Source organism: Haliaeetus albicilla, chromosome 18 (assembly GCF_947461875.1).
Source record: "Haliaeetus albicilla chromosome 18, bHalAlb1.1, whole genome shotgun sequence".
NCBI classification, from domain to species: domain Eukaryota; kingdom Metazoa; phylum Chordata; class Aves; order Accipitriformes; family Accipitridae; genus Haliaeetus; species Haliaeetus albicilla.
Window position 1 is genome coordinate 2803322 of NC_091500.1, and position 13467 is coordinate 2816788.

Genomic DNA, 13467 nt, shown 5'->3' on the forward strand with positions numbered 1-13467 from the left:
GGAAAATTAGGCTCCTCTAATTATGTAGGTAACATATTTTAAAATGTTAGATTCTGTCTATGAATCATTCTCTCCCATTATTAGAGATGACATTTCCATTTAATTTCCCTGTGGGATTCCATTTAATGTTTTCAAAACAATGTCAGTTGAAATCATATTTGTTTTGGTTGTTTGCCTTTATAAAGAAATTTTTATTAGAGGAATTGCAAAGTTTTTAAAATGGAAGAAAGAGGAGGTTTTAGAGATGAAATATTTGTAAAAGTTCCACTTGTTATTTTCTTTTAAATTCAATACGTTGACTAGATGTCAGACTTGTGAGGCAGCTGTGGCACATCTAAATATAATATCAGAAACAAAGGATTTGGGAGTCTGCTGAATTTTCTTATTTTGATCATGTTCTTATTCGGTGAATCATACATATTTAGTGCTACTGTGAATGAAGCTAATACTTTGGTTTTAATTTACAGATGAAGAAGTTAGTCCATCCTTGGAGTATTCTTACCAGGAATGATTTTTTTAGCAGGTATATTGAATTTTTGTTACATTACTGGCTATGATGCAATATACCAATCTGTTCTAAATATGTCTGTTTTAAATAAAAGAAGGCCAAGTGATTTTTGGCCCTAAGACCAGGTAGCATGGACTGCCTTATGTCAGTCAGGCCAAGGCGTGGATTGAGGCACTGTGACAGGACACTGTATTCTCCAGGTGTCCTGTTCTTTTGGAGATGACGAAGGCTGGATGTGGCTTAAAGTTTTATGAGCTATCACTAATAAGATTCTCCAAGATATTTGAGTCTTTGCCTTGTTTTGGGTTTGGTGAAATGTGATGTATTGTGAAATTGTATGAGTGAAATTTAAATGTGTTAGGAAAAATGCTAGATAAACTGCTTATGTGCTTGGGAGAGTGTGAAAAGGGAGGAAACTAGCAGAGGGGGGAAACAACGTATGTGTGAAGGATAAGAGAGACGTAAAATCTTAGTATACTGCTTATTAATAGGATTTATTGCTGCTATTTATAATAACCCTGATTGAAACAGTTTCTTTTACTTTTCTTACTTGATAACGTTTTCAGGAAATAAGAAAAAAATATTAAATGTTTTACCTTCTAGACCATGTCCCCTTTCTCTTCTCCTGATCTTTTTACTTGTTAGGTTTTAAACATTTATGGGGAAAAAACATTTTAAAAGGGCATGTAACACAAAGGTAATAATCACAGTGCCATGCTGTTTTATGGGGCAATAATCCAGTTGCCTTGTTTGAAAAAACTACTCGGCCTTCATTCTTCTAGGCTTTACCTTAGGGAATGGAGCTGGATTATTGCCTTGTAAAACAGTGCTGCATTCCTGTTGTTGATTAATTATAAATCTTTGCCTATCAGTAGTCTTGGAGTACTTTCTGTCTTACAGCATTCCTGTTCCTTTCCTTCATAGTTTTGTCTTGCATTCAGAGAATTCACAAATAAAAGCTGAGTTCTATTTGTGGCACTCTAATGTTAATCTCCATTCTGGGAGTTTCTGTATAAGCATGTTATACATTTATTTTCTTCAAATGAAGGTGATTCACAGTGCCCTCCATGTGAACAGCTTCTGAGTGAGATTCCGCCTGCCTAAATTTCACTGAAGTCATTCAGTCTGAGATAACTGGGAGTGCAGTGGTGGCTTTAGTGCGGAGGAGGATCTCCTGCCTCCCCATGGGAATCTACTCAACTTCAGACCACATATCCACTCATTTTCCGCAACCACTGGAATGTGTAAGCCAGTAGTAAGTAGATGTTAGCAAGGGACTTGATTAGTACCACCCAAATGAATTTTAGGAAGGTTGGAATCTCTTTAGGTTTGAACTCGGAATGTGGGCTACTACCTCACAGTGCCACCATCAAGATACTGTGATTGTTAGCACTTAGCCATATACTGATCCCCCTACCTCTTGTTAACTGACCTTGTTGGGATCTTCCAGAGAATTTTTAAGCCTTTTTCCACTTCCTGAGACTTTCTGGGAATGGGAAGGAACAGTCCAGAAATACCTGAAATAGCAAGAAGCCAGACACAGCCATGATCATATGGTTGCTGGCATGACATTTTCTGAAATGCAGGTAATCTAGTAGGACAGTCAGTTCAGCAGTATTGCCAAACAGAGTTACCAATTGATAAGACACTGTCCAAATTGGAAGATTCTAGCATTTGTAACATCATTTGTAATTTGTGTGCTGAAGAAGTCTGAATAGTATTCTTATAAATTACATCTTTTGTGGGGGGAATGACCTACATATGTTGATGAGTTTGCTCAGTGTACAATTAGTGAATGAGTGTTTTCTGATGTAGTATTTATGATTTGTGCATGGCAAAATAGCCATTACCATTCCTTATTTATTCATGTATCAACTTGGATGCAATGGTCTCTATACTTTAAAATAATTTGAAAGTTGAACCTGGTGTTTTGTGTGGCCACCAGCTTACTAAGTAGTGTTTGATACAGAGGACTTATCATACATCCAGCTCAATCATCAGAGATGGCTATCAATTGTTTTCCTTACGAACAGCAAAACAGTAACAAGGAAAAGTTCAATTGCATGTAAGGAAAAAATTCTTCATAGTGAGAGGGTGGATCACCATCCTTAGAGATTTTGAAAACTTGACTGGATGTGACCCTGAGTAGTCTGTTCTAACTTTGAATTTGTTCTGCTTTGAGCAGGTGTTTAGGCTTTAGACCTCCAGTGGTCCTTCCAAGCTGGGTCCTTCTGTGATTGGAACTAGGAGGTGCTGTCTTTGTGTTACTGTTACAAACTGCACTGGAAGCCGTGGATTCAAGCGTGCTGCTTCTGTGTCAGACAGCTTTTTTGCCTTCTTGCTGGCTTGTGGGAGCCATACTCTTTTCTCATACTGCTGCTTTAGTAGTTCATAAACTGTGCAGCTAGATGGAGAAGCTGCTTGTTACTTTCTGGGTATGTTGGAGAATATGTCCTGGGGGCCTGGTTACTGAACAAGTGTTCTACTCCCTCAGTTTCAGGTACAGCACCAGAAGTTGGTGGAATAGCTTCATGGTAGTCATCTGCCTTGAAACCATACATCACCAGTAAGGTTAGAGTTAATGGAGGATATTTACAACCTTTTCAAATACTTGGTAGAAAGGAGGTTAACCCATGCTTGGTTGACCCATCCCAGGATTACACCTGAAATACATTTCTACATCTATAAGTAGGCTATGTCATCATAGTAAACGGAATGGTTTTCTTGTCTTGACTCAATCTGACCACATTCACACTATTAAACTCTTTCACCTGACAGAACACTATAGCAACATTCAAAACATCTTTTGGAAAGCTTCCAGGTCCATACTGACACTAGCTGAGTAGGTAAATACACCAGCCAGTCAGCAGGGCCAGGATCTTGGATCTAGTGCATACCCTACATCCTGTTTAAATTTGCTTAAATTAGAATTTTCCTCCCTTTCCTTTCCTATTCAGCTTCATGATTTCTTGTTCATCGTTTGTCTAGGAGGCAGTTTCTGCTTCTGTTCCTGACAGCTAAGTGACCTTACATGCTAAGATATGCTGTTTTTTTGACACGCCATATGCAAGAATCTCTTTTGTGCTTGTCTGAATTACAAGGAGGTTATTAACTTTTAGTGGGGTAGGCTCCTCTTTCTCACCCAGTAAGGCAGTATGCAGGTTTCACGGCGCACTGCTTTTTATAGTTTTTATAAATACACACAGTAACAGATGTATGTTATAGGCATATAAATGAGACAAATCACTGCACCGCGCTATTGACTTTTGTTTGAGATCAAACATATTCATTATTGACCACCTGAAGGTGACAGTAAATTTTGTGTGCCTGATCCTCAATCCTGTTTTTGAGGGAAACCATGATATTTACCTCTTGAAATTCTCAATGCTTTAGATGCTAGCAGTCTGTAGTTCTTTGTATGGAATGGTAACAGGTGTGATCACCCAAGAAATAAGAATCTTTCAGTTCTTTGATTTAAGTGATCAGTGCTGATGGATACTCACTTTTACAAAGGTCTTTGATTCTTGAATATTATGAACAGAAGTACATAAAGTAAAGGTAGCTCTTTCTCAGTTTACCTATGTAAAAGAGTTTAACACTAATGATACCAAAAGGATTTTTATGAACAGTGTATGCTGATGAACAGTGTTGTAGTAAAATTTTATATTGATAACAATTATTTGATAAACTTTAAAATGGATTTTTATTTTTACTGTGTCTAAATTTGGCATATAATGGATAAACATATTTAACCATCGAACAGGCTATTTAGTAACAGAATTAGGAGGAAAAAGCAGAGGATGTAGGAGGATGAGTTTTGGGAAGCACAAGGAAGTCGCTGTGTACTGAGATAGCTGAACTGCTGATTTTGGTTGCGGCAAATCTCTGAAAAGGTTTACAATGAAGAGCCAATTTAATTTTAGAAAAGAGGAGTCCTCATGTGCTGTCACCTGCATTTGGTCCATGCAGGTTAATAAATGTCTTCCCTCTACGTATACTCGAGAGGTATTCCTTAAAAATAAAATATATTTCTGCACCCCCATCCCCTAATGCCTTATTGTTTTGTGCAAATGAAGTCAGAACAGAAGTGTATTTTAACTTTGCTTAGAGCAACGTAATTGGTAGGATATATGATGCAAATAAATTGGCTCAAATTTTCACCTAATGTACCCCTGCTTCAATTCTCTTGCTGCCCTTGTGAACTGTAGTTATTGTTCTTACATTGTAGTTATCTTTGAAGAGGCAGGGTTGCCTGTGGCAGTCAAGGAAAAATCAGAAGAAAATTTAAATGATTAATTAATGTAATCTAGTGTCTGTTTTACCAAAGGCTTTCAGGGACTTATTTAGCTCGATTAATGAGAGAAATTCCAACAGCAGGTTTTTAGAATAGGTTTTTGAAGAGTGTAAATGACATAGCTGCTGGAGGGAAAATGATCTTACACCTCTTTATATTAAGACACCCACTGAATTAGTACTAAGGAAAAATATTCTTTTAAAGCTTTTATTTTTTATTTAGTTATTATTTAGTATTTGTAAAAATCAACGTAGTACACATTTTCTTGGAAGTTTTAAAGGACAGAGGATGTAAATTTCAAATATAGCTATCAGGTAAAAGTGCACATGTTCCTAAAAGTGGCTGGGCGAAATCATGGAAGAAAAGTCTGCTGGGGGATACTGAATACAGGTACCACTTTGGGCCAGGGAGTCCCTGGAGGCTGTGCAAACATTCTAGGACGTTGTCAATATGTCTTTGCACTGCTTCTATGCTCTTCTTTTGGAGAGAGAGCAAGAGTCTGAACGGACCTTTAGTTCAACTCATATAGCTGTTTTGCATTATATGTTTTAGGATTCGGAAATACCAGCAACTAAATGAAAAAGGTAAAAGAAGTAAAAATGTTGAGATATTTAAAATTTTGAAATGTTTTGGGTTTATCAATTTAAAATTGTTGTTATCATGCTTAAATTTGGAAACAAACACTGATGAACTAAAATACTGTTATTTCATACTATTACAGAAAGAGTTAGGTTAGGTGGGACTTCTGGAAGTTATCTAGTTCAATTCCTTGCTCTGAGCATGGCTGCCTTCAAAGTTAGGGCCTTGCTCAGCTGAGTACTGAAAATCTCTGAGGATGTAGATTTTATTGCATTTTTAGGTACCTCGTTCTTGTGCTTAACCACTTCTGTTGTGAAAAATCTTTCCCTTGTATGGAGCTGGAGTTTTGCTCGCTGCTGATATTTTTGTTTCAAAAATGTGCAACTAAATGTTTTAATACTTCTGAAGGATTTGCAGGTTTTTTTCAAAACAAAAAAATCTATTTATTGATTATTTCCAGCAAATTTTTAATGTAAGGCATACTAGCAATTGCTATTGAAGAGTGTCATCAATTCCTGTCCAGCTGTAATTATATTATTTAATGTCAGTCCAGAAGTTACAGCTGTCTGTGGGGATGCAAAATGTCTCGAGCTGAGTTACAGGATCCTAGAGTGGAACAGTGATGAACACTGAGAAAGACACAGAGAGAGATCTTCAAAGTTGCCTTAATTTTTTTTTCTGGGTAGCCTCAAAACTGTGTCAAGTTCAATGCAGATGCACAGGCTTTCCTCCTTGCTCACCCTTCTCCTTTCCCCTCCTCTACAGGTTATGCTAATCAAAATGGTAGTTAAATAGAGAAAAACTCACACTGTAATTCTATAGTAGAGGAATACTGTAGTTTTCGAAATGAAAACTAAAAAGTGAAGGTTTGCACTGTATTGTATAATCATAGAATAATGTAGGTTGGAAGAGGCCCCTGGAGGTCTGTGGTCCAACTTCCCACTCAGAGCAGGGCCAGCTTAGGTAGGCGAGGTTGCTTACCTACCAAAATATAGATGGCTCATCCATCAAAAGTGTTTTATTGGTTGAAAGGTAACAGTAGATTGCCACTTATTTTTCTAGCTGTCTCTGTTAGAAGAGTTTTTACTGGCCAGAAGTTCAATGACAAAATGAAAAAACGATGAAAAGGTATTTTTCAGTATACTAAAAATGTGTACGCTTTACATGTTGCTATATGGAGTAAGGCTAAGTGCATTGATTTAAAAGATGTGCTAATTAGTCTTCCTCTTTCAAGAACAGGGGCAACAATATTAGACTCACCGAAGGTCCAGCTGACAATCAGGTGGCCAGCATGACAGTGACAGCATACAGAGTTGGAGGTAAAGTGATAAAGGAGTAAGAAAGCTAGAAAATGGAGGGATAAAAATGAATCCCCAGGCAATCTGAATATATGAGTCAGAGAAGGGAAGGAAGGAGGATGACTTGCAGAGGAGAACTAAAGTAAGGAATGAGAAAGTGTGGCATTCAGGGCAACTGTGACATGACTGTGAAAAGAGGGATTGAGACATGGAATTTCATGGGGACTCATTTTAAGGTCATGAGCCAGAGAGGAAACCCCCCAAAAGAAGGCGTCCATCGAACTGCCTCCTCGTTACCGTTGACTACAACATGAGCAGAGCAGTTTCCAGGGGAGGCAGTTAACCCTCTGTGGGTCTCCATGTTAGCAGTATCCCCAGATTCTCAGTGCATCAGACCTAGTTTGCTGGAAAGAGAACTAACACACTAACAACTTGTGTAATCATTATGAGCAGCAAGGTTTTATTTTATATCTTACGTTTGTACATAGCTTCACCAAATTAGGGCATGTGATATGCCTACATTTTTAATATCAAGAGGCTTCAATAAAGGTGAAGAGAAAAGAATCTTACTCTTTTAAAGCTTGCATAAAATACTACATTTGAATACAAAGCAACTGCTTCCATGAACCATAAACCAGCCCCAATGCACCAAGGAGGTTCATTATTCAGCCCAAGAACACTCATGCACAGCTCACAAATGCAAGCACAAATGGCATCCCCTATGGCTTTTGTTTTAGTGAGGCCTCTGGCAGCAAGAGGTCTATTTCTTCATTAGCTGTATATACATCTTGATTTATCCTTGTTGGCAAGCTAGCCCACCTTATTCCTTATATTGTGAAATGCACACGATACCTTGATTATGATTATGATTATGATATAGAAGTGACAGTTTAAACAGCTTTTAAGTAGCTTCATCTTATCCATAAATGGCAAAAGGTTCTTTCATCACTTTTCTGTAGTTTGTATTTAAAATGACCATTGTCCTCTTGGTATGTATCAGGGTAATATCTACCAGGACAGCAAAAGATATGCTGTGTTACCAAACAATTTTCACTGGTGTATATCTGTCAGTGATAGTTTTGTTACTGCTTGTGCTCAGATACTAGTGCTTCTAGTTCAGTCTTTCACCGGAGAAGCTTATGATTCATTGGCGAGAGAAATGTGTAAGTTGTGTCCAAAAGCTGGTAGAGTGAAAACCACAGCAATGTAGCAGCTTTGTTGGTACTGAAATGAACCTTGGGACTTTTCCTTCTGACAGAGTTACTTTTGGGAGCAGTACAGATGCCATAATATAGTGTTATGCTGACATTTACAAGGTAGTTGTGTAGTAGTTGGTTATGCAACTCCATACTGGCTTTCACATAATTTGTCTAGGCTAGAATGTGGTGAAGACCATGTTCAACTCCCATGAGCAACATGAGTCCTGAAAATGCATCTGAGAGGGAACTCTGCTAGATTGGTCATGTGTTGCCAATTCAAGCAAAGATGAAGCATTAAAATAGTCAAACGGTAAAATGAGAACAGTAAGCTGTTGGCATTTGAGCTTACTAAGGGTTCCCAGACTCTTGTCTACCAAGAACCCTTGGCAAAAAGATGATGCAGTCTTGAGTGATATTAGTAGCTGAGCTGAACACATCTGATCCCCCCATTTTTGGGAGCCCTGCCTGTCAGAAATGATGGATCAAACAAGTGTGAGGTATTGATGGTAAGCGAACTCTTTGCTTTAAGAACTTTAAGTGGCACTTCAAAGAAAGTAGATGGCCATACCACTGCGATTCGGGGTGCCTCAGCCAGGTACCGCGTTATCACTGGAACTAGTCACCTCTGAAGAACTTTGGAGACCAATGCAGCGAACTTAACGGAAATGTCTGTCTCCTCTTATTGACTGTAGATGTTTCTGGAGGATGAGTGAGTGCTTCTACATGACAAACATGCCTATTAGCTTCCTGCAGGGGCTGAGAAAATAATAAGTTAAAATTACCCAAATGGTTTTGGGCTTGTGTTTGTACTTTGTGTTGCTCTCCTTGTTTTTCACTCTGAGTGGCAAGCACATTGAACTCTTGTTGTGGTGTTTCTCAGATGTTATTTGTATAGCTGAGGTTTGTATTTATATAGTGTGATTTTGCCACACATCCACACTGGTTCTTGCTGCTAGAAAAAAGAGGGAAGAGATTTAAACACCACCATATCCCTGCTTTTAGTCTTAATTGCTTTCAGTTGGATCAAAGACTGCCTACTAAAAGAAACTTCTAGTCTGAATTAAAAAAATCTTCACAGAGTTATCATCAAACCCCAAAGAAACATCAGTTCTCTTATTTTTACTTTCTTCTATTTTCCTAGTACCTGTAATCCTTCTCATGTTTCTATTTACATTTCTTTTTTAAATCTGTGCATTCTTTTTGATGTTTAGCTGCAGAACCTGACTTTTCAGAAATTGTGGCTTTTTCAGTATGTTAAAAATACTTTAGTTTTAATACTGTAGCTGCATACATAATTTTAATATAGCTATATACAGTTCTATAGCTTGCAGTTTTTCTGTGCATTTATGTTGAAGAAGCAAAACTCCAGTATTACGTATTGTTCTTAAAAATGAAACTTTAAAACATTAATCCACCCAACAAATAAAGAATCCTGCAAAGCGTTTGATGTTGGTTGCAAAAATAATGTCAGTACTGTATCATATTCAGAAGAGCATTTTATGTGTTTCTCTCTTTTATGCTCTATAACACTGCATTGTTTTTTTCCAAAGCTTCTGTTGGATCCTTCTTGTTGAGATTATTTAACAACTTGGTTTCTTGTGTCCTTATGGGTGCAGAGTGACACTTTTCACTGCTGCCTATTTTAAAATTTTCTTACGTCTCATTTTCATGATCCTATAATTATGTTGGATCAATGTCTGATTGTGTGATAGTTTAAGATAAGGATCATCTGACTCAGTCCTCCTCTAACGGGCAGAAGCAAATGCTTTATTTGATCAAGGGTGATACAAACCTTTCACCCATTTTTATTATCTCTTTTATTATATTTTTGCATAGTGAATATGCTGGACCTGTTTTGATATACTGCTGATCTGTCTATCACACATCACTTAAGTAGTTCCCAAGCCTTGAAGACATTGAGTTATTGTGTTAGAATTTTTCTGAGTTAAAAGATTTTTGTTTTACATTGTTTTGAAGGTACAAGTTGTTTTGATCATTCTTTAATAAAAATATATTTAATAGAATGTCCTTCATCATTATTGATACTTTGAGATTGTAGTCTCCTAGCAACAAAAGACAATTTGAAAAAAATAAATGGTTAAGTATAGAGAAATCTACTTCTCCCTAAGTATTATTTTCAAGCTCTTAGTAATTGGAAAAACTGCAGCCAAATTTAAAAAAAGTCTTTACTTCTAACTACTTCATGTATTTTCTTAATACTTTTTAGTGGAGAAATGGTCGAAGTATTTGTTTTATGATCCCTGCAGTCCAGCTGTGCAGGAAGAAATGGTGAATTTTGCTAATGAGGTCGAGCTTAAACACAATTTCTAACCACATAATACCAGGTCATCCATGCTGTCGGGTCATCCTAGCCTTGTAAAGGGTGAAACAGACTCCAAGAAGAAATGCTTCCTCTGTGCTGAGGAGTATCTGTCTTTAGCGGTCAGTGGCGACTGTATGTCAGCTCATCCCTCACCGTGGTTATTGTAACCCTTTGTGGTTGTTGTAACTGGGGTCAGCAATCGATGAGTTTACACTGTATAGACAAGAAGCTCCTTCCCCAAGGCTATGTAAGAGATCACCCACAGAGCTGGAAACAGAATTCAGGTCTCCGTGCCTCCATCCAGGTGCCCCATCTGCCAGACCAGAAGTCCTTAATCGATAGCTGATGAGCAACACGTTGCCTTTGAGACTCTGCTGTTGTTCACAGCAATGATTAGAGTTTGTGCGCTGTGACCTAAGGGCACGGGGGAGTGAAGGATGATGTTGCCTGTGGCACGTTACATTGCCCGTACTGTTACCTGTGGGTCTGCAAAGATTCAAGGCCATTTGCTGTTAAACCATGTTTTGCTTTTGATGATACATGGCTACCGGTGCATTGTTTATCTCTGTCGTAATACCACAACTCTTACAGAGACAAAAATGAGTATTTAAAATACTAAATGTATTAAAAAAACCCCACCTATGCACAGTGCCAGAATTCTTTTTCCCCAAACAAGTACATGGCTTTACATAATCCTCTTTTCCAATATCACTTTCTACCTGTTTAAAAGAATGCTTCTAAATGTTCTTTTATACCTGTGACTTATAATGTCCCTGTATTCCTGATTTCTGACTCACTGTCAGATATGGCTCTTGATGTTAATTTTATTCATTTCTACTATTTCATCACTCTGTTAGGATTTTAGGTTTGGCCTAATCCATCTCATGTGTTTTCACAGTCTCTTACCAGTACATGATCCCGGCATCACAGATGCTCGTAAGCATTAATATTAAAACTAAGTTAAACTTGTGTTTAAAAGCAAATACTACTTTAAATGAAGCAGAAGCAGCACATAAGAAGACATAACCTTTTCAGCTATGGGTACTGCAAGCTTTTGGTGTATGAGGATAGTTGAAAAGTTACTGTCGATAAACTTGGATGCTAGCAACATTGTCTTGATTTCTCAGCTTAATACAATTTCATGTCATGCTTGGTTTGAGTGGCTTTTTGGACTTGTTTTGCATTTTTTAAAAAATAAAGGCACATAGCCTACTTATCGATTCAGAGAACAAATGTTTTAATTCATGGAATGTCACTTTGTCCTTATTTAGACTTTATACACTGATTTTCTCTGTACCAATAAAAATTGCAGTTTCTAAAGATGTTTTAGGTGAGCGTACCAAGTAACACTGTTAAAATTGGGACAAGCTATGTGAGAATCTATTCCTTCTGCATATCTGGGCAGCTCAGAAATCATTCTACGCTTTATAAGATGCTGTCTTGAACCATGAGAGACATTTCAAAGAACTTTCCCCTTCTCACAGGGGTATTTGCGTAATCATTTTTGCTGGAATAAGTTCCTTTGGCATGCTAATGAATTCTCAACTCCAGGAGGTTCTTTCTACAAAGTTGCTTTACATCAGATTTAATGCTGTTAAAAGCACACAAGAAAATTTAACCCACAAAACATGTGCCATCATCATTTATGCTGCTTCATGAAAATGTGACATGCATGACATAAAGAGATGATTGACTAAGATAACTGTTTATATAGTGTGAAGAGGAACAGGCTGAGCTGTAACCTTGCTCTGTTGGATACAAGCAAAGCCCTGGGATGATGCCATTGTAGGTCCACATTAATTACTCAGTAATTATCCAAGAAGAGAAACAAAGAATTTTTGAGAGAAGATATTATAAGGGATATTGGATATCTGCAGTTTTAGTTTTTTTAAAAAAGAAATATATTAGGCTTTTCTGTAAGCTCTCCTCTTCTACTGACTTTTATGAGTTTTCACAATTCTCCTTTTTAACGGGTCATCTTGGGGTATCTTGAGTCCCTGGTCACAATGCAAACATAGAGTGGCTTGAAAACATAGCCCTTGAAGGAGAACTAGGGCCTAACAGAGCCAAATTAAAATTGCCATGACACAGTAATTCTTTTTTTTTTTTTTATTTATCTTCTCTGCAAATTTCCTCTCTCATGTAACAGGAAAAATGTAAAGACTTTTGGCCACTGTGCTACCAAGTCATAGACCTTGTTTGTTTTCCTTCTGGCTGCATGACTCCTGCATGTTTATGGTTTCAAATGGAGGTGTCAGTAGTTGTTCTGCTTAATCTGGTGGTTGGGATGTTTTATAAAGGTGCAACAAAAATGGATCTGAATCCTCTTAGGATCCTGCACAGAAGACTGAAATTTAATCTGTCAAAGTATGTGATAGAATGGGTTGATGTGCGTTAGCAATACTCCCTAATGAACACCGGTAGAGTAGCCATCTTGGTGAAATCTGCACTTAGTTAGTGGCCAAACCTTTTGCTGTTTTGAATATATTATTTTCAGTAAGGAAAATAGCACTTTCCCCTGGGCATGCTAAGGTTATTAATGAAATGCTGCAGCATTCAACAGCATGTTTAAGAGTGGTAGATACTGTAGAGATGTTGCCTACTGGATTTTCAAAGGGATGTAAACATCCATCTTCCATTTTGATTTTTATGGAAGTTATGCATGCAAATACTTTATTTTTGAACATCCAGGCCATAAATTCTTTTAAAAAGTTGCCAAAAGGCTTACTTTCAGTAATAATTCTTAACGGAGAAAAAAAGCAATAGTGCTACTCCATCATTAGAAATGGTTCCTGAAACCGCTCTACATCATTGGTAAGACTACATCAAGAATGATACATCTGTGGATGATGTTTCCGTGATGAGAAGGATGTGGAAATAGCGAAGAGAAATAAAGGTCAGCCACAAAAATGATTTTGAAGCTGAAAAGCAAGACTTATGATGTAGGTCTTGAAAAACTGAAATTATAATTCTGTATGAAGAGAAGATGGATAGGCAACTCTCCTTGTATGTGAGTACTTGTATGTGGAGAAGATTCCTGCTAATGAGTGGCATTTTAGTTTTGCAGAGAAAAATGTAAGATAGAAAGTCTGAAGTCGATGATAGATAAATTCATCTGTAAAACAGGGGTTAGTTTGCTAGCTGTAAAGATCATTGAAGTATGGAGCAACTTCCCAGGGGAGTGTTACTATACCTGGAGTCTTTAAAATGAGTTTAGGTTTATATTTCAAAAGCTTAAAACCTGTTTTGGGAGAAGTTACTTGACC

General features: G+C 37.4%; 1 protein-coding gene across 2 annotated transcripts in view; it reads left to right on the top strand.

The window, feature by feature from the left end:
• MSRA (methionine sulfoxide reductase A) overlaps positions 1-13467 on the top strand; it is a 285500-nt gene that overhangs the window by 38567 nt on the left and 233466 nt on the right. Inside the window, exon 1 of one of the 2 annotated variants that reach the window (XM_069805546.1) lies at positions 493-523. The exons of the other annotated variant lie outside the window; for it this stretch is intronic. Within the exon in view, the coding sequence (XP_069661647.1) occupies positions 508-523 (16 nt within the window). The 5' untranslated portion in view covers positions 493-507. Of the gene's footprint in view, positions 1-492; positions 524-13467 lie in introns of those variants that run through there. 2 annotated transcript variants of the gene reach the window in all.